The 21,512-nt window shown below is 42.6% G+C and overlaps 1 protein-coding gene and 1 non-coding gene across 2 annotated transcripts in view; one reads left to right on the plus strand and one right to left on the minus strand.

Annotated features, from left to right (window-relative positions):
• The window catches only part of USP13 (ubiquitin specific peptidase 13), a 117,290-nt gene that overhangs the window by 12,402 nt on the left and 83,376 nt on the right, over positions 1-21,512 (plus strand). Inside the window, exons 2-3 of the mRNA XM_065876127.1 lie at positions 11,466-11,591; positions 17,961-18,021. Of these exons, the coding sequence (XP_065732199.1) occupies positions 11,466-11,591; positions 17,961-18,021 (187 nt within the window). The remainder of the gene's footprint in view (positions 1-11,465; positions 11,592-17,960; positions 18,022-21,512) is intronic.
• LOC136122986 (small nucleolar RNA SNORA81) lies at positions 7,016-7,192 on the minus strand. Its single transcript, XR_010655873.1, has one exon. It is a non-coding gene; the product is annotated as a small nucleolar RNA SNORA81 (small nucleolar RNA).

Consider the following 21,512-nt stretch of genomic DNA (forward strand, 5'->3'; position numbering starts at 1 on the left):
TCCGAGAAGAAGGTGAAATGGAATTTATAGGGTCTTGTGGTTGCCATAGAGGGACGTCCTGTACTTGGTAATTCTTTGTGAGGCTCTGTCTGGTAGCAAAAGCCTTGGGCGTTGAGTGTTTGCTAGCCTCCTTTGTGGGGGAGCTCTGTTCAGGGGTGTTATTCATACTCAGCTTCAGCTCATACTGATGGACTTTTTATGGGTTAGCCTGGAAACCTAATCTTCATGTTTAATGTAGTTTATCAGGGGAAATGCATCCTGAAGAAAGCCATCTATTCTTTTTTTTTTTTTTTTTTTTGCGGTACTTGGGCCTCTCAACTGTTGTGGCCTCTCCCGTTGCGGAGCACAAGCTCTGGACGCGCAGGCTCAACGGCCATGGCTCACAGGCCCAGCCGCTCCGCGGCATGTGGGATCTTCCCGGACCGGGGTACGAACCCACGTCCCCTGCATCGGCAGGCGGACTCTCAACCACTGTGCCACCAGGGGAGCCCGAGCCATCTATTCTTAAAAATAATAAGAAAAGACTATAGAGGTTTTTACCTTTGACAAGGTGGTTTCACATTTTTTTTTAGCTGTAAGCTGGGAATTACTTAGATGGATTATAGCTTCAGTTCAGTGCTGCTGAAGATGCTCACCTCAGTGTCTTCATTCTCGGACGATTTTTATTTTGCCCATTTGTCCTCTGAGCATCGTAGTAGCTGCTCTTCCTCGTGTCCTGCCCAAACCCTTCCCAGCTGTTCAGGTGACAGCATCCTCATTGCTCCAGATAGATACCCAGAGCAAGGATTTAGTTTCATACTTAGGAAAAAAGTTAATAAATGATGCCTCAGTGGAACAGTAAATTTATAGTGTGTCAAAACCTTGCTGCTCGGACTGTGCCTTTAGCCGTGTGGGACCAGGCTGTGCAGCTGTAAGGTGTAGGAGTTCTCTGCAGAGAGAACGTCAAAGTTGGAGCAAACTAGAAGAATCATGACTGCATTAACATGTCTATTTTTTCTTAACACTTCATGGCCACAAGCATGATTTATCAACATTTAGCAGAGGGCTACAGTCTCTTGGGATTATATGCGTTTGTTTTTTTCTACTTAGCTGATTTGGACAAATTTATTTCTGTGGATTTGCTGTTGAAACCAAGGTTTTGGATTTTGCAAATGTTGTATTCTGTATTTTATTTATTTTATTTTTGCTTTGGGTCTTCATTGCTGTGTGCAAGCTTTCTCTAGTTGCGGCGAGTGGGGGCCACTCTGTTGCGGTGCATGGGCTTCTCATTGTGGTGGCTTCTCTTGTTGCAGAGCACGGGCTCTGGGCACGTGGGCTTCAGTAGTTGTGGCATGCAGGCTCAGTAGTTGTGGTGCACAGGCTTAGTTGCTCTGCGGCCTGTGGGATCTTCCTGGACCAGGGGTCGAACCGTGTCCCCTGTATTGGCAGGCGGCTTCTTAACCACTGTGCCACCAGGGAAGTCCCTCAGCCTATTTTTTTTTTTTTTGTGGTACGCGGGCCTCTCACTGTTGTGGCCTCTCCCGTTGCGGAGCACAGGCTCCGGACGCGCAGACTCAGCGGCCATGGCTCATGGGCCCAGCTGCTCCGCGGCATGTGGGATCTTCCTGGACCGGGGCACGAACCCGTGTCCCCTGCATCGGCAGGCGGACTCTCAACCACTGCCTGTTTTTTGATAGCGCTTTTCTCTATCACATTTCCCCTTTCTGTGGGCTGTGTGCTTGCTGCACTTGATCTGGAACTTTGTTTTACTTTCTTCTTTTTTTTAAATTTAATTTATTTATTTTTATTACTTATTTATTTATTTTGGCTGTGCTGGGTCCCAGCTGCAGCACGTGGGATCTTCGTTGTGCATGTGGGATCTTTAGTTGCGGCATGCGGACTTCTCAGTTGTGGCCTGCGGACTCTTAGTTGTGGCATGCATGTGGGATCTAGTTCCCCAACCAGGGATCGAACCCGGGCCCCCTGCATCAGGAGCATGGAGTCCCAACCACTGGACCACCAGGGACGTCCCCGTTTTACTTTCTGACTGCGCATTTGCTTCCCATCTGCGTGTACTTAATTTTTGTATTTTAAAACTGTGGTCTGTTGGTTTTTCTCTAGAAGCCAGATTGTACTGGAGAATCTGTGCTCCAGTCATTGTAATATTCATATGTACCGTTCAGATATGGAAGTATCCGAGAGGCTGGATTAATAGGCAGATGCTTGCTTGATGAAAGGAAGAGTCAAGCGGAGAGAGGTGGGCAGTCTTATGAAGTAATGAATCAAAGCAGTTAGGGGTTGACCTCAATTCTGCCATTTCCCACACACTTCTACAGCTATTCTGTCTTCTATGCTTATGGGCTGTACCCTAAAATTATAGACTGACTCTACCCCAGTCTCCCCATCTCTGCCATGAGCAACCCAGCCCCCGCTCCCTCCTCTGCCACCCCCAGAGGCTAAGGTGCCGTCTTGCTTTGTTTAGACAGGGCTGTCTAAAGGACTTTCTGGGATGATGGAATTGTTCCATATCTGCACTGCTCAGTATGGTAACCCTAGCCACATGTGACTGTGTACTGAGCTCTTGAAATGTGGCCAGTGCGATGAAGAAACTGAATTTTTTATTTAACCTAATTTAAATTAATTTAGATGGAAACATTCACATATGCCTAGTGGCTACTGTATTGGACAGCGTGGGTCTAGACTTTACAGTAGCCTTGGAATCATGTATTCTCTGGATCCTCTCCCCATAATTCTCTTCCTGTTGCCAGAGTGATCTTTTTTTTTTTTTTAATAAATAAATTTATTTATTTATGTCTGCATCGGGTCTTCGTTACTGCACGCAGGCTTTTCTCTAGTTGGGGCAAGCGGGGGCTACTCTTCGTTGTGGTGCGCGGGCTTCTCATTGCGGTGGCTTCTCTTGTTGCGGAGCACGGACTCTAGGCACACAGACTTCAGTAGTTGTGGCTCGTGGGCTCTAAGCGCAGGTTCAGTAGTTGTGGTGCATGGGCTTAGTTGCTCCATGGTATGTGGGATCTTCCCGGACCAGGGCTCTAACCCGTGTCCCCTGCATTGGCAGGTGGATTCTTAACCGCTGCGCCACAAGGGAAGTCCCAGAGTGATCTTTAAAAATGTAGATCAGATTGTGGCGCTTCTCATCTGGGAACCCTCCAGTGGTTTTGCATCCTGCACTTCTCCTGCCTCTGCAGACCTCTCCTCCCTCTCCCTCTACTCCAGCACCCTGAGTTTCTTTCTGTCTTTTGAGGACATAGCCAGGCTTTTCCTGGAGTTGTGGCTTTTGTACATGCTTTTTCATCTAGAGAGGGTTCTCTTTCCACTTTGCTTGCCTGGTCCCTCATCCTGAGATCTAGCCCTCCCGGAGAGCCCCCCATGCTCCACCCCTGTCACACTGTATCAAGACCCCAACTCCCTGGTCTCCACCCTCAGGCTCCTCTATCACTCTTATCTCTGCCGGAAATTATCTTTTATGTCTCTTTCTGTTTATTTTCTGTCTCTCCTTGCTAGGATGTAAATGTTATCAGGACACCAAGCTTGCTTGTCTCTCTCTCAGCTGAATAAACTTCCTGCCCCACATCCCCCTGCCCCCCTTCTCTTGACCCCGGAGAAGACATCACAGCCTCATTCTCTCTCATCGCTTCTTTTCCAGACTCCGCACAGACCATCCCCGCCTGTAAACTTGGATGGCATCCGACTGGGGTACAGTGTCCTTGATTAGCTTCATTTTTCTCAGTTGTAATCACATTCTTGTCTGCCTTCCTAATCACCTCTCTTTTACTTGTGTGTTCCCACGTTTCCTTAGCTACTCATTTCGAGATAATCTCTTAGTTATTTCAAACCACACTTTTACTTGGAGCAGCGAGAATATCCAGACCCTTAAAGCTGTGAAGTTGTGAAAGCCTAAGGAAAGCTTGGTTTAAGAAAAGGAAACATTTGAATGACTGCCTGTTCTATTCCACATATATTTTTGGATTCTAAATACTTTCAGTTAAGAAAAATATTATTGTTTTTATTAATAAAAAGTGAATCCATGTTCCTAAAGAAAAATTAGAAAATGCCAAAAGACTATGTGAAGAAAAAAAAAAAAAATCACACCTTATTTCCCCGATGCTGTTACGACATCCTGTGCTATGGAGCGTGTATGTGTATATTACATCGTATACACTCTTTTGTTACTTGCTTTTTTCACTCAGAAATACTATGTACAGTTTTTCCTATTAGTAAATGCTCATCCCAAGTCAATTTTAAATGGCTGAAGAAGTGTTACGTTTCATGGATGTACCGTAAATTACTAAGCAAATCTGTTCTTGAGCATGGGGGTTAGTTCTTTTCACTATTATAAGCAGTTATTTTAGTTCATTTCTTTTCTCTCCTTTTATTTATGTATTTAATAATCAGTGTTCTAGGAAATATTGCGTTCTTGTCCCTTTTGTTGTCTCCCTCGTGCGTGGGTGTGTGTGTCATGGATTTGTTGTGACTCCATCTACCTACATCATGTTTCTCTTTGAGGCAATGACCACTTGTTTTCCACACTGTTCTGATGTTATACAAACAAGGGTTGCGCGGGACACTGTTTCCTGAGTGCGCGGCTCACACAGGCTCCCTCTCCCTTCCTGTTTTCCAGTGGAGGCTGGTCTCCAAGAACACGCTGTCGTAAACAAAGTTCTTCAAACACCTACTGATTGACAGTGTGGTGTATTTTTATTTAAAATGACTGTTCACTTGCTCCTCTGAAACATGTTGTAACCTTGACCTTTATATTCGCCAGTGTTTTAATATTCTTTTAAGTGGCAAGCAGTGTAAAACAAGGTGATTTTGTCCTTGATGTTACTTCTGAGTAGTATGCAGGGTCATCCAACATAAAGTAATAAGTGAATGGCTCTGTATCTCTTGTATCTGTATTGAAATGCATTGAAGACTGGGTTTAAACAATACATGGGCTTCTAATGCTGCTCTTCTCTTTTACGGATTGATCGTGGGGTGGGAGAAGTTGACAGAGGGAATTGTTATGGAGCCTTGGAGAAGCCCTGAGTGGTATTTCTTGACTTCCTTGTAATTTCAGGTTTCGAAATCAAGTCTTGCATCTTGGTCACGTTTCTGTTCAGTGCATCATGTAAATGATAATTAGAATCTTCTTTAGCTAAGACCATGCAGAGAAGCACACACTGGTCATTCTGGCCTGGGTGGCCTCTGGAAGTAGGAGCCAGATAGGGTCCGTGGTGGGAAGGGGTTGTGGAGACAGCATTGCTGTCTTGAAGAACCATGTGAGGCTGGCTTGGTTATGGAAGGCAGGAGAGCTGGGACAGTGCATTTCTGGTGTCCATGTTGCTAAGAGTATGACTTTAGCCAAACAAACCTGAAAAGTGAGTATTCCTGCTGGTGCCTCAGTCCGTTTTTCTATGCCCGGCCATCGGTTTTCTTTTGATGATTCCCATTGTTTAGTTATGCCAAAGAGTTTAAATCGAGCCTGTGTTGCACAGTGTATTTTAAATCCAGATCGGGAGGGCACTGAGGACTGGTTTGAGAGAGAGAGGCTAAACTGTGTAACTAAAGGACAAATAACTACACAAAACTTGCAGTTCCATGTTTGTCCAGTCCTGCTCTGCACTGTTCAGGTACTGTTTTTGCAATTCAGTAATGAATGTGATACAATTTTCCTGCCCTCAAGGAGCAAATGCATGCATGGCTCAGCTTCTGAATGTGGTGGCCCCGGTTTCATTTCAGGTTTTTGTCAGCGTACAGCCTCCCTTCCCCTCTCCCTTTTCTTCCTTGTCATCAGTATGTGTTCTTTTTCCATGAACATTATTTTTTGTATGTACATTATACACAATTCTATACATATTTTCTGTATGCAATTACACAGAATTCATACATTTGTCAATTAAAATAATGTTACAGTATTTGTTGTGTTTATATGTCTCAAGTTCTTAGTTCCTCTATTTGGGGCCATTGCTAATTTTTCCTATTATAAATAGTTCATCTGTGAATATTTTTGTACAAATTAGTTTTTTTCCCTCTCTCTTACTGTTGGGTTCCTGCGGTCATACTCAAAGGAGAAATACTGTGTCAAAGGTCACAGTTTTATTGCTCTCTAGAAGGGTGGAACCGATTTATATTGTGGGAGTAAATATACAGGTTTTTCCGCGGCTTCAGGCTGTGTAATATTAATACTTTTTGCTAGTTTAGTAGGTGAATAATTGCCTCGAGATTGTTTTAATTGCTTACTTCAGGAGGTAGTGATGATGATTTGATTTTAGTATTTTCTTATAGTTAAAGCTAAACGATCTTTAAAAAAACAACAGCGAGCTCTTACCAAGTTGAACCTGAATGTTGACATCTTGTATCAATAATTTTATCACTTTTTACATGGTTTGGATATAATCTTTTCTTCATTATACTTTACATCTTATCCCATTCTATTATTGTTGCTTTTCTGTTTTTTCCTTATATTTTGTAATGCAAAACTTGTTCTTTAGTGTTTACATTTTTATACTCAACTACTCCATCTCTTTTGATATTATATATTTTCTTGGCCAGAAATTATTTTCCCCTTCGCAAGTAGGATAAATAGGCTATTCTGCTCTTTTTTCTAGTTTTTTAGATGCTTTTCTCCTGGATCTATCTGGACCTCGTTATAGTGTTTGGTGTAAGATGTGTATCTAGATTAATTTTCTTCTATACTGCTGTGTAACTCTCCCAGTAACTTTTATTAGTGATTTCTACCCCCCGCTTATTTTTGTGTATCTTGTGGTTTGACGTATATTAAGCAATTATCATAGAATGAATATATGTTTGGAATCTCCATTCTTATGCTACCATTTGTTTAAAAATTAGCGCAATATATATGAATTTTATTGTAATCTATTTTAGTAAACACTCTACCACTATTACTTGAAAAATGCATTAGTTTGTATTCTGCCCTCTTATTCTTTGAGCTACATTTCACTGTCAATTTGTACGGTTCTCTAACCTGCCTGGTTCCTTTTTTTAAAACATTTAAAATTTTAATTTTTTTCTAAAGACATATCACACCAAATCTTAAGACAAAAGACACTGGATATTAAGAAAGAGGTGGTCCATCCCCGTCTTTACCATCTAGTGCAGTTACTTTTCTTGTGTGTACTCTGCTAGCATTATTACAAAAACCAAGATGTGATCCTTGGTTTCTGCAGTTTTAGCAGTACTTATACAAGAAGGTCCTTCCCGATTTCTTGGCTGCACTATTGGCCACATGAAGGCAAGTGCTTTATAGTGCTTTCTGGGGCAGTGATCTTAGTGTGGGTGTGGGTGGTCTATGAGAGGATGAGGGTGAGGATTTGAAAACTCTTAAGAGTCAATTAGCTTAGCTCTGATCCCAGGCTATAAACCAGTCTCTGTGCTTTGGTCACAAAGGAATCTGGTTGAGATGTGTCAGCACAGACTTGTCATCACTAGTGAGAGAAGCCACTCAGAGCACATGGCATGGAGTATTGATTTTGTATGTGAAAGAGTCTTACAGGACCAATATTTAGACAATAATGAGGCAAGAGGGAAGAAAGTGTAGATCATTAGACTGGGGTGTTTTGTTCTATATGGGGTAGCTTTTAAAGGGTTTTTCTGTCTCAGTGTGTCTTGAATTTTTAGAACTTCTGGGAAGTCCCTTGGGCAGTGCTTCCATCTCAGAGCCGCTAGAGAGGGGCATATGCTGTTTCCGAGGCCAGCCCATATGTGGGATGGAAGATGTCCTTGGATGTTTGTAATAGAATCCTTCGCGATGTGGGGTCATCTATGAGTGCCAAAGCATTTTTTTCTTTGATTATGGACTTTGTGACAATATCAAGTGACTCCAGAGATTTGAGACTGAATGTTTGGCATATTAAACTTTTATCAAATTCCCTAATAAGTAAAAAATTCTTGGCAATGAAATTAGCAAAGATTGTGTGATTATTTTAGAGATTATATACTCTCGCATCATATAGCTATTCTATATTTTTCTTCAGAAAAATGCTATGCTTGAACGTTTTTCTTCTTCTGCTTTTTAATTTCTTGCTTCTCCCACTAGTTGCCTACTACATTTTCTGACAGATTAATATTTGTTATCGCCAGCCTGTGTGGCTGTCAGGCTCACTTTTTTCTTCCTTCTGCTTCTCCCCCCAATTATAAAATAATTGTGGTAATAGGAGATACACGTAGCACACAGACCTTTTAGCTCGTAATAAATAATTATCGATGTTTATGTAATAATTTATAGCATGGAGGGTGTTTCATCACCTTTGAACTTCACGAAACCTTGGGAATTATTGCTAAAGCCATGTTTATTTTATTTTATTTTATTTTTTTCAGTATGCGGGCCTCTCCCTGCCGTGGCCTCTCCCGCTGCCGAGCACAGGCTCAGGGGTCACGGCTCACGGGTCCAGCCGCTCTGCGGCACGTGGGATCCTCCCGGACCGGGGCATGAACCCGTGTCCCCTGCATCGGCAGGCGGACTCCCAACCACTGTGCCACCAGGGAAGCCCTAAAGCCATGTTTATTGAGGAAAATACTGAAGCCCAGAGACTATCTGACAAGCTGTTTAGGCAACAGAGCTAAGTAGTGGCAGTTTAGGACCTCTGCTTACAAATCTCATATTTCCCCCATAATATCTTCTGATTTGAGTTCTTTTTGATCGAATTACATTTTGTTGGAAGAGAATGGAAGTGTTGTTCTTTTTTTATTTAAATCACACTATGGGATGCTCAATTTAATGGGCTTAATGAATAGCTGACCATTATAATGATGCAATATTTTTTTTCTTAAGGATTATGACTATGCAAAAGAATATGTTCATTTAAAAAATCTTTTGAAAATATTTATCTAATCTGTTGATCAGGTGAATGTAATGTGTTGCCCCTAGTTGAAGAACTTTTCTAATTTTATTCTAGTGATGTCATTTTTTTTGGCTGTGTTGGGTCTTTGTTGCTGTGTGCGGGCTTTCTCTAGTTGCGGCGAGCGGGAGCTACTCTGTTGCGGTGCGTGGGCTTCTCACTGCGGTGGCTCCTCTTGTTGCAGAGCACGGGCTCTAGGTGCGTGGGCTTCAGTAGTTGTGGCTCACGGGCCCAGCTGCTCCGCGGCATGTGGGATCTTCCTGGACTAGGGCTCAAACCCATGTCCCCTGCATCGGCAGGAGGATTCTTAACCACTGCGCCACCAGGGAAGCCCCTGTTATAATGTTCTTGTTGTGACAAGGCTCCTTTATGTCTGGCTTATAAACCATAGATACGATGTTGGAAATTTTTATTTGAAATTTAAAAAAATAAACAATCTTGAGTTATTGGAACTTTAAAAATTATGTTTCATATATTTGTAATGAGCATCAGTGTTTTTGATACTGTAATTTGTGCTCTACTAAAATTCATTGTAAGGAATTTTGGTAGGTGTTTGTTGGCAAATTCTAACAGGTACTTAAAATTTTTGTTTTTTAAAGAATTATTTGGAGGGGTGAGACTAATAGGATCATAATAAAAATCCATTTCCATTGAGGAAAGGGTGGCTAATTGTATAGGCTAAGTTTATGGAGAAGCACATTAAGCAAAGTGAGAGAAAAGGAGAGAGGAAATTGGGATAGAAAAGTATCTTATTTATTTATTTAGGCCATGTCTTGGGGCTTGTGGGATCTTAGTTCCCCGACCAGGGAGACTGGAGATGGAACCCAGGCCCCCTGCGGTGTAAACACGAAGTCTTAACCCCTGGACCGCCAGGGAAGTCCTGAAAATCAAGTATTTTAAATGTGAACAATATCCTTGCCTGTTCATTGTAGCAGTATGTCTATAACTAAATAATATTTGAAGTATGGCAGAGAGGGATAAAAGAGAAATAGATTCAAGTTGAACTCTGACACTTCCAAGCTGTGTGAACTTGGGCAAGTGACTTATCCTTAGTTGTGTTTTTTTTTTTTTTTTTTTTTGCGGTATGCGGGCCTCTCACTGTCGTGGCCTCTCCCGTTGCGGAGCACAGGCTCCGGACGTGCAGGCTCAGGGGCCATTGCTCACGGGCCCAGCCGCTCTGTGGCATGTGGGATCTTCCCGGACCGGGGCACGAGCCCATGTCCCCTGCATTGGCAGGCGGACTCTCAACCACTGTGCCACCATGGAAGCCCCCTTAGTTTTTTTTTAAACTATAAAATAGAAGTAATACTAGCAGCTTGCAGTATTGTTGGGATTAGAAATAATATATGCAAAGCACCTGGGACATATCAGGCATGTAATAATGTGAGGACTCCATCTTTTATTATTTACTTATTATGTTATTATTTATTTATTGATTTGTTATCATTTATTAATGGGTACCATCAAATATCATGCATCACCAAAGGAAGGGAGCAATATCTTTGAAGCATCTTGTCCTGCTAAAAGGATAGAAAGACTGTATGTTCTGGAGACTTGCAGTGACCAATGAGGAAGAACGATGATGAACCATTGAACTGATGGTCGTTGCATAGAGAACAGACTTGTGGTTGCCAAGGGGGAGGGGTTGGGGGAGGGAAGGATTGGGAATTTGGGATTAGCAGATACAAACTATTATATATAGGATGGATAGACAACAAGGTTGTACTGTATAGCACAAGGAACTATAATCAATATCATGATAAACCATAATGGAGAAGCATATGAAAAAGAATATATATATGTATAACTGAATCACTTTAAAAAAAATTTATTTATTTATTTATTTATTTTTGGCTGCATTGGGTCTTCGTTGCTGCACGCGGGCTTTCTTTAGTTGCAGAGTGGGGGCTACTCTTCGTAGTGCACGGGCTTCTCATTGCGGTGGCTTCTCTTGTTGCGGAGCATGGGCTCTAGGCACGTGGGCTTCAGTAGTTGTGGCACACAGCCTTCAGTAGTTGTGGCACGCAGGCTTTAGTAGCTGTGGCTTGCGGGCTCTGGAGGGCAGGCTCCGTAGTCATGGCGCACGGGCTTAGTTGCTCTGCAGCACCTGGGATCTTCCCGGACCAGGGCTTGAACCCATGTCCCTTGCATTGGCAGGTGGATTCTTAACCACTGCGCCACCAGGGAAGCCCTGAATCACTTTGCTGTACAGCAGAAATTAACACAACACTGTAACTCAATTATACCTCAATAAAAGTAAAAAAATGACATTATTTTATGAAGTGACGGTCGTTGGATCAGTTGCCAATGTTCTTCTATCCGTGATTGTCCCTTACCCCAGTTTGGAGAGTCAGGCAGGCATGTTTATTTCCCAAGGCCTCTGAGTATCTGCCTGCCTGTGAGACCGTGCTCAGCTGTCTGGGAGCACTGGGAACCCAGGGTTGTGGTGGGAGCCGCCTCTGGGTGACTGTGAGCCGCCTCTGGGTGACTTTGAGCCCTCGGAGGTCACTGGAGATGACTACGATGGCCAGACTTTGTGTTCATCGTTTGTCATCATTTGCCTTCCTTCCCCTTCCCTTTTTCTGTGTCTAGAATACTTGACTAATGTAACCTGTCTCTTTCTTCTAGAATTCTGAAGGTGGACTCTATGTATGCATGAATACATTTTTGGCCTTTGGAAGGGAGCATGTGGAAAGACATTTTCGAAAAACTGGACAGAGTGTCTACATGTACCTGAAGAGACACATGCGTGAGGTGAGGTGCACACTTTGGGAGAACTGGCCTTGACATCTTCCCCGTAATATTGTCTTAGTGGGGTTCATCACATGGAGATTTTACTATGCCCACATAACTTCTCATTCTCTTGGATGATAGGAAACAAAACTAGCACTGTTGGCAGAAATTCATAGACTTCCCAAACCTTAACTTAACCACTTTTATGTTTCTCTTCCTCTAAGCCTCTGATTGGAGTTGTTAAAAAAGACATGGATTGCTGATGGAAAAAAAATCAAGTCAAAAAGTACAGAAAATAATGCCAGAAACACTCATGGATAAAAAGATCAGAGATTAAAAAAAAAATACTTGGATATTTTTGCTTCAGATTTTTTTTTTTTTTTTTAGTGAGAGAAAGAGCTTTCCTAAAAGTTCAAGTCCCTTTTGGTCCCCACCGTCCGCAGAAGTAACCTCTGTTGTGAATTTGCTGTTTCTCATTCCCATGCCTGGCATTATATTTTATTTAGTTGTGGGTATTCACGAACAATATATAGTATGACTTTTTGTGTTTTAAAGATATAGGTAAATATTATCGTACTGCTACCTGTAATTCTGCCTGGAGCTCTCCCCTTCAACAGAATCTATCCATGTTTCCATGCATCCGGATGTACTTAATTCATTTCAATTGTTGTTTGGTGTTCCATCTTATGAGTACCTGGTCATTTATTATTCTGTTCTCCCATTGATGAAAACATTTAGATTGTTTCCATTTTTTTTTTCTTCCACAAACTATGTACCAATGAACATTTTTATACATTTCTCTTGGGGGAACATGTGCAAGATTTCTTTCAGAATTGTATCTAGAAGTGGCAGTGTTGGCTCACGAGTGTGCTTCCCTTCCTTTTTACTGGATATTGCTAAATCCCTCCCTGGAGTAGTTGCACCAGTGTACACTCCAGTCTGCCATGATTATGAGTGTTTCCCCACACCCTCACCAGTGCTTGGTCAGACTTCTGATTTTTGCCAATCGAATGGTTGTAAAGTGGCATCTAAATATTTGGCATTTCCTCCTGTGAGGGTTGAAGGTCTTTTCATCTGTTTATTAGCCAGTCTCCTTTTCTCTTCTCTGACTTGCCTATTATATTTTTGGCCTGTTTCTCCATGGGTTTATCTTTTTCTTGAAAGTTTGGTTAGTTCTTTTTACATTCTGGATACCAAAAATTTGCGTTATATACAAAATTTTCTTAAGGTCTGTGGCTTGTCTTTTTACTTCATTTATGAATTATATTGTAGAACACAAGTTTTGAATTTTCATCTATTTAGATTTATTAACCTTTTATGAGTTGTGCTTTTTGTAGCTTGTCTAGGAAATTGTTTCCCAACTCAAGGTCATAAAGATATTTCTTCTAATACTTTTTTTTAAAGAAGTGTGTGTGTGTGTGTGTGTGTGTGTGTGTGTGAGAGAGAGAGAGAGAGTGAGAGAGAGAGAGAGAGAGAGAGAGGGAGGGAGGGAGGGAGGGAGAGAAAGAGAGAGACTGTGAATGTTTTAACATTTTAGGTCTTTAATTCATCTATAATCTATTTTTATAATTGCATCAAGTGTGGGAATCTGCTTCTTCCCCCCTGTATTGATGACCAGTTGTCCCACTATTACTGGAGGGGTGCAGCCTTTTCCGATGATTTATAGTGACATTTAAAACAAATATTTTAACTTGCCGTTCACACTTGGGTCTGCTTGGGGGTTCTCAGTTCTGTTCTGTTGCTCTTATTTGTCTGTCTCTGTGTTGGTGCCTCAAGTGTTGATATCTAGGAGTGCAAGCCCTTTTTCCATGTTCATTTTTTCCCTAGAAATTTCCTGGATTTAGATGTTTATTTTTCTATATGGATTTTGGAATCAGTTCATCTAGTTAAAAAAATCCTGTTGAGATTTTGATAGCGATCACATTGAATTTGTAGATTGAGCTATAGTCTATATCATTGTCTAAGCTCCGTGAGGGCAGGGAGTCTGGTCTGTCTTGTTCATCTCTGTGTCCTCAGCACTCAGTAGGGCCCAGCACATAGTAGGTGCTTCATAAATATTAACTGAATGACTGTTCAACATGGCATACCTCTCTATTGATTCAGGTCTCTCTTATGTCCTTCAAAAATATTTTGTAATTTTCAGTAAAGGAGCTTTTATTTCTGTTAGATTTTTTTAAGGTACCCTATAATTTTTGTAACTACTGTTACTGCTTTTTTATCTTTTCATGTATTTTTATTAGTTACTCATGTTGTTTGGAGATATTAATTTTCAAATATTGATTTTATATTTAGCAATACTGTTCAGTTTTCACTTTAGTCCTAATAGTTTGTAGACTGTCTTGGATCTTCTGTATAGTCAACGCTGATTTGAAGTTCATCTGATCTCTCATCCCAGCCTACCTAATATGTTCTCTGTTTAAGTTCTGGACAAGGAGAGATCCCCAAATTGGACAGTGGGGAGAGTAGGAGGAAGAGGAGGAAGAAAGACCAGCAGGTCAGATAGGTTATAAACTGAATGATTAGCTTTACAGTAATCTAACGTTGGCCTAATACTATATGATTTACATTCACTACTCCCGTTAGGTGGGACATAGCAATTCTGATAAAGTTTGCTTTGTATCATCTGTCTTAGCGTAAAGTGATGACGTTTTAGGAAACTGAGGGAAACAAAATGAAGCTGAGGCCCAGAGACTTGAAATAACTTGCTCAGGGTCGCAAAGCTAGTGGCAGAATTACAGAATGCAGTTAGCTCTGCCTCTGAAATCTTTTTTTTTTTTTTTTTTTTTGCGGTACGCGGGCCTCTCACTGCTGTGGCCTCTCCCGTTGTGGAGCACAGGCTCCGGACGTGCAGGCTCAGCGGCCATGGCTCACGGGCCCAGCCGCTCCGTGGCATGTGGGATCCTCCCGGACCAGGGCACGAACCCGTGTCCCCTGCATCGGCAGGCGGACTCTCAACCACTGCGCCACCAGGGAAGCCCTGCCTCTGAAATTTTAAGTTAAATATTTCACTCTCTGACCACAACCCTCTCTCATTTTAGCTCTTTCACTCATTTATTTCTATTTTGATCTGTTTCACCCGCTTCTCAGGATCCATGACTTTAAACATTCTCCTATCACCAGTACCCTCACCTTGTCTTGCCTCCTTACTGTCCTTCAGAACCCCAGCCAGTCCATCATTAGTATCATCCTCTGTTTCCATGGATGCACTGCTAGGGATCCCGCACACACTGCCATGGGGTTTGGGACCATGTCAAATTCCTGGCCTTCTCCCTTCTGCTGGGCCCGCTCACTGCCCAGCAAATCTAGCCTGTTCCCCCTCCCACTCCAAACTTTGGATGCTTTTTGCAAGACTTTACCTGTCATTCTCAGAAAATGATCGGACTTGTACTTTCCAGAGGAAACAGGGACCCCTGGACAGGAACTCCCTGAGCTCCTGCCTTGCCTCCTGGGAACTCATCCACAGTGGTTCCACTTTTGTTTCCTCCCATCTCAGCACACCTCACACGTTTCCACACATCTCAGAGAGAAGCTGTGTTCTTTCTGTCCTTGCGGTCCCTTTCCTCCTGCCTCAGAACCTTCGTTAACTCCACTCCCTCTTACACCTCCAACATCTCCCTCTTCTGGATTTCTTCTCCCACCTTAAAAAAGAGCACAACACAGAACTCTAATTTGAGTCCTCTTTCAGTCACCCCATCCTTCAATGAAAGCTTTAAAGCTTTTCTGTTTTCACCATCTTCACTACACCCTCTAGAATTCAAGACGGCTTGAATTCTAGAGACTTAGACCTCCTTTGGATTCTGCTTTCATTCCATGGGAGGTTGGTAACCAAGTCCCATTATCTGGGCCTCCCAAACAGCTTGGAAGTCCATCCTGACCTCTTCATCCCTCCTGTTCTTGTCTGAGTGCTCATTATGCCTTAAAAGGGCTAGTGCTGTAGCTTCCTGACTAATGTTCCTTCCTTCATACTTGCCACCTTCAATCCCACCCAGTCTGCATGCTGCACCCAGAGCCATCTTTTCAAATGCATATACCTATGCGTCTGTGGCACACTGAAGCTTAAATCTCGTATGTCTTTCTCTTTGTTGCAGGATGAAGTCCAAACCCTTTTGCATGTGATTACAAGGCCTTCCATGATCTGACCCCTGGAACCTTTCTAACCCTCCCTCTTACTCCACCAGCTCTGTGCTCTAGACATAGCAAACCACTTCTCCTTTCTGGAACACATCATGATTTCAGGCCTTTGTACGTGCTGTTTTCTTTTTTGGGGGATGCCCTACTTCTACCCCCGATTCCTTTTTTTTTTTTTTTTTGCAGTACGCGGGCCTCTTACTGCTGTGGCCTCTCCCGTTGCGGAGTACAGGCTCCGGACGCGCAGGCTCAGTGGCCATGGCTCACGGGCCCAGCCGCTCCACGGCACGTGGGATCTTCCCGGACCGGGGCACGAACCCGTGTCCCCTGCATCGGCAGGCGGACTCTCAACCACTGCGTCACCCAGGAAGCTCCCCCATTCCTTTTTTACCTGTTGTATTCCTTGTGGTCAGCGTATCCATATATCTATCCATCCTCCACCCACCCATCCATTATCCATCCATCCATCCATCCACCATCCATTCATCATCCATCCATCCAACCAACCAACACATATTAACAGAGCAGCTGCTATATGCCAGACCTGCTGATCTTCTTACCTCACCAGCCCTGCCCATACCCTCCATCCCCAGAAGAACTATCATTTCTTCCTTATGATATGATCCTCACCTCTCTTAACACTCACCAGAATCTGTTCTGTGCTCTTTGCTTGCATCATGTTCCCCTCCTATTGCTGGTGCACTCCTCAGGGGTTGGAGCGTGTCTTCACTCACTTTGCAGTCTGAGCTCCAGCACAGAGCCTGACAGTCACGTCTGCTGACTGAGGAGTTCCAGTTTCTCACACGCTGTCGATTTCTGGTGGTGACTAATGCAGGGACAGAGATGATGGTCTTTTGAAGGAAGACCTGGTAGTTGTGGGGGTTTTTTTCCTGAAAGGAAGTGGATCTAATCCGAGTCTGAGGTGTGACTGTCTCGTCTGGGGAGAGCCTCATGGTCCAGCAGGTCTCCCTGCAGCTCCTCTTCTCCTTTCTCCCCTCACTGTCATGCAGGAGTGGAGGGGACATTGAGGTTGGAACAAGTGAAAGGATGCCGTAAACTTCCATAGAGAGATTGCAAGTGACCTCCAGGATTGGTAAATGTGGATGGTTAAATATGCCTTTGGTGCAGGTTTTATCTCATCCTTTTTTGAGGCAGGTAAGTGGAGGGGAGAGGAACAGAGGCTTTGAGATCTTGGAGGAGACGGATTCTAAGAGCGGTGACACGAATGTGGCATTAGTATTTGGAGAGACATGATTTGGAGCTAAAGGGTTCAATAATTTTGTATTCCCGAGATGTGAACTATAAACTTATCGTAGAAGCTGTAAAAACTTATTGTGAGAATCACAAAGTTGAGTCCACTTTCAATGCGAAATAATAAAATGTGGGAAAGGAGCCTTAAGACTGATAGGAGGGCAAACTAAAGAAGCAGCAAGGCCTTGGTGCTGCGGTAACATGCGGCTGCTTGAAAAGATGCTGGGGTTTGACCCACACTGCGGTGTGTTAGAAACGTGCTCTTTTCTAATGACAGGAAGAACACGCAGTGTGGAAATAAGAGTTTTGGCCATTGAAACAAACATTTTAATAGTCCTGTTTGAGAGTAAAATTTCTTGTGCAAGTATCAGAAGGGTAATGAATGACTTCTTTTGCATAACCACTTGGTAGATGTTTATTTCATTGCTGCTGGGGACTTCCACCAGAGGTAGAGGATACATGGAGCTTAGGATGGCAAACAGCCATCAGCTGGGGCTCCAAAAATGTGTAGGGCAGTTAGATTGAGGCTTATTATGACCAGAATATCAGTGACTCTTTATTAATATTTATGAACTCTTTCAACAGTACTAGTTGTGCACACCTAGGACCAAGCACAGGGGGCCCAGTGGGTAGCAGGGGAACAAGAGCCTCCCTCCTGGAGCTACCATTTCTCCAGAGTAGCTCCAGTCAGGGCATGGGCTCCAGCCTCTTGGGAGCCTGTGCTGATTTGAAGTTGAAGTGTCCACTTCACCTTGACCCTGGTTTCACTTCCCTTTCCAGAGGTGCTTTCTTGATAATTTGGTGAAAACATAATCAGGTAGAACAATAGCATTGCCCTTCACTTACCTTCATGGACCTGGGTCAAGTTCCTGTTTATCCTGGAATCTCTAGTCCAAGTTAAATATTTCCTCTTGGCCTTTTATAAAAACAAGGAACCTCTGAGATTTTACCCCCACCCCCAATCATCTGTTCCATAGGCTGAATTTTAACGATCTCTTGTTTTCTTTTCAGAAGGTAAGAGGGGCATCTGGTGGAGCTTTACCCAAAAGGAGGAATTCCAAGATTTTTTTAGGTAATGTAAATAGTTATCAATAGTGTGCCTGGATTTTCTGTGTGTGTGTGTGTGTGTGTGTGTGTGTGTGTGTGCGCGCGCGCATGTGCCTGTTTGATTTGGAATAATAGGTTGTTTATTGCTCTACAATTTAAGGATGAGAGGAACCAATTTAACTCGAGATGATCTGTCTCCCCTTTATGTTTACCTGGTGGTGAAGAATGTTTACGGCACTCTTGTTGGGTTAGTGATTTAGTGACTGGAGAGAAATTGTGATTCTGTTTCTGGCCTCCTTTTTCACTGCCTTTAAATAAGAGATAGTTTTTCTTTTTTTAATATTGGCCAAACTACAGACTTTATTTCACTATTTTTTTGTCCTTCCAGGATCCCATGTTGTATTTGGTTGTCGTGTTTCCTTAATCCTGTCTAATCTGTGATAGTTCCTCAGACTTTTTTTTGTCTTTAATAATTAGGACACTTTTGAAGAGTGCTGGTCAGTTGTTTTGTGGACTGTACCTCAATTTGGGTTTATCATGTTACTTCGTGATAAGCCTGAGGAAGTGCATTTTTGGCAAGAATACCACACAGGTATTGGGCCTTTCTCAGGGCCTGATACCAGGGGACACATGAAGCTGAGCTGTCTTCACACTGGAGATGTTAACCTTGATTACTTGGTCAGGTAGTGTCTGCTGGGTTTCTCCGCTATGAGATTACAGTATAATTAATAAATATTTTGGGAGTGATACTTGGAGACTATACTAATACTTGTTTTTCCTTAAAGTTTTGCCTACTAATTTTATCATCCATTAGTGGATCTTGCCTGTAACAGTGATCACTGTGGTGTTTGCTTAATAGTGCTTTTCTGTTTCCCTCATTCAGAAGAGCCAGTTTTGCTCGTGCAAATACATACTGGCTTCTATATCATGTACTCATGATCATATTTCTTTTTTATTTAATTAATTTTTATCGCCATATAGTTGCTCTACAATATTGTGTTAGTTTCTACTGTACAGCAAAATGATCATATTTCATATTAAACTTCTGATATGGTTTTCCCAGGAGAAAAAGTGGTTTGATAATTTTTGACCAAGCAAGTTTATATCTCTAAATGCCTAGGATTATTGTTTGGAAGGAATTTCAAAATTGTTTGCATATTGTAATTTCCTTTGATAAAGAAAATTTATACACATATATACATATGTGTGTGTGTATGTGTATCTATATGTGTACACATACGTATGTGTATGTGTGTATATCTGTATGTACGTACATATACGTATATATATATGTGTATATATAACTGAGAGTCTAGTAGAGTCTGACAAAATGTACTCCAAATTGTTAATAGTAACTCTTTCCTGGTGGTAAAATTGAGGTGATTTTAGTTTTCTATTTTTGCTTATCTGTATTTAAATTCTTTTTCTGTAATAAAGAGACACATTAATTATTTGACAAGCAAAGCCATTGGAAACAGTCTTGGAGTTGAGTTTCCTTCCCGCTTGGATTCTCTGTTACCCTGCACTGGGCCCACCCTTGCTGTCTTTGCTCCTGATTTTCAGCCCATGGTTTTCTTTGTGAGGCTTATCTGCAGTTGGTTTTTCCACACAGGCCAATCTTTCCCACTGCTTGTCATGGCTTTGGACCACAACCCAGATTAACCAACTAGACTCAGAGCAGCTTAGAATGAGCCAGAAAGCTGAAATGATTGAGTGCATTCTGATGTTTTGGTTATAAGCCTTCGGCTCCCTTCCACAACTAGAGATAATTGATTTCTTCTGAATTAAATGACATTAGCATGGCATTCTTGAATGTGGAAATAATTGAATATTTTGACCTACATTGTTATTTTTCATTATTTTCTTTGGTTGAATAAAGAAGTTAGCTGACCTCTTATCCTTTAAATTTTGTGTCTTTTGTTTTTTTAAAATAAATTAGCTGCTTTTCTTTTCTTTCTTTTTTTTTTTTTTTTTTTTGCGGTACGCGGGCCTCCTGCCGCTGTGGCCTCCCCCGCCGCGGAGCACAGCCTCCGGACGCGCAGGCCCAGCGGCCATGGCCCACGGGCCCAGCCGCTCCGCGGCACGTGGGATCCTCCCGGACCGGGGCACGAACCCGCGTCCCCTGCACCGGCAGGCGGACCCCCAACCACTGCGCCACCAGGGAAGCCCCTCTTTTCTTTTTTAATTGATTAATATTTTGGCCGCGTTAGGTCTCTGTTGCTGCCCTCAGGCTTTCTCTATTTGCGGAGAGCAGGGGCTACTCTTTGTTGCGGTGCAGGGGCTTCTCATTGCGGAGGCTTCTCTTGTTGCAGAGCATGGGCTCTAGGCGCACAGGCTTCAGTAGTTGTGGCACGTGGGCTCAGTAGTTGTGGCTCACGGGCTGTAGAGCGCAGGCTCAGTAGTTGCGGCTCACGGGCCTAGTTGCTCCACGGCATGTGGGATCTTCCCAGACCAGGGAATCAAACCCATGTCCCCTGCATTGGCAGGTGGATTCTTAACCACTGTGCCACCAGAGAAGTCCCTAACCCTTGTGTCTTTTATTCAAAAGACCCTGCAGTTTGATTTCTCTAGTGCTCATACTGGTGGTAGCGGATATTGTCAAGTAATTGTTTTAAAAATTAATCCAAAGGTAAGCACTGAAATTTTGTGCTTCATACTGTGTGGACCCCTCCATTACTTCCTGGGAGAACTAGCCCACCCTTTCATTTCAGTTGGACTTTTTCTATAGGCTGCTGTCTGTGTTCTCTCAACATTTCATGTCTTAGAAAGTCACAGGATCTGCCTAAAACTCACAGCCCAGCAAAAATATTCTATTTGGACTGTACCACTTTTTAAAAAGTTTAAATTTGAATGCCATTGGCACTCTGGAGCTTGTCCTAGGCCCCAGTTCTCTCTATTGTTTTATACTCAGATGCATCACTAATTTATATTAGTAAGGATTAAGTTTTGCAAGCTCTGATTTATACCCCCTCATAGCTCTCAGCAGCAGACACTTTTCTCTTGCCACACTGATCACAGCTCTGTTTTCAAGGCGGTGTGGCCTGTAAATTAATTTCAGTGAAGGACTGTATTAGAACTACCCTGATTTATGTAATTGGAAATGTAGAATATTGGTGAATTTTAATAAGGTAGATGTTTATTTCTCTCATTTCATATAGAGGATGTTGGGAAGCAACAAATCCAGGCTGATGTGATGGCCTCATGTTCATCAGGATCTAAGTTCTTCCCATATTTCTACTTCACCTTCTATCCTGTCCTGTAATTTCTAACCTCATGGTCACTTCATGGTCCAAAAATGGCTACTGGGACTCCAGCCATCACATCCCTATTCTGGAAGGCAGGGAAGACAAAGGGGAAAGGACCAAAAAAAAAAATCTAATCTCCCAGGGGATTCAACTTCTTTTTGTCAGCCTTCTCATAGATCCCCATGCAACACTTTAGTTTATACTTCTCTGGTCATAAATTGGTCACATGGCTATGCCATGTGCTGCACAGGAGGCTGGAAAGTAAAGTCTC

Source organism: Phocoena phocoena, chromosome 4, assembly GCF_963924675.1.
Source record: "Phocoena phocoena chromosome 4, mPhoPho1.1, whole genome shotgun sequence".
NCBI lineage: Eukaryota > Metazoa > Chordata > Mammalia > Artiodactyla > Phocoenidae > Phocoena > Phocoena phocoena.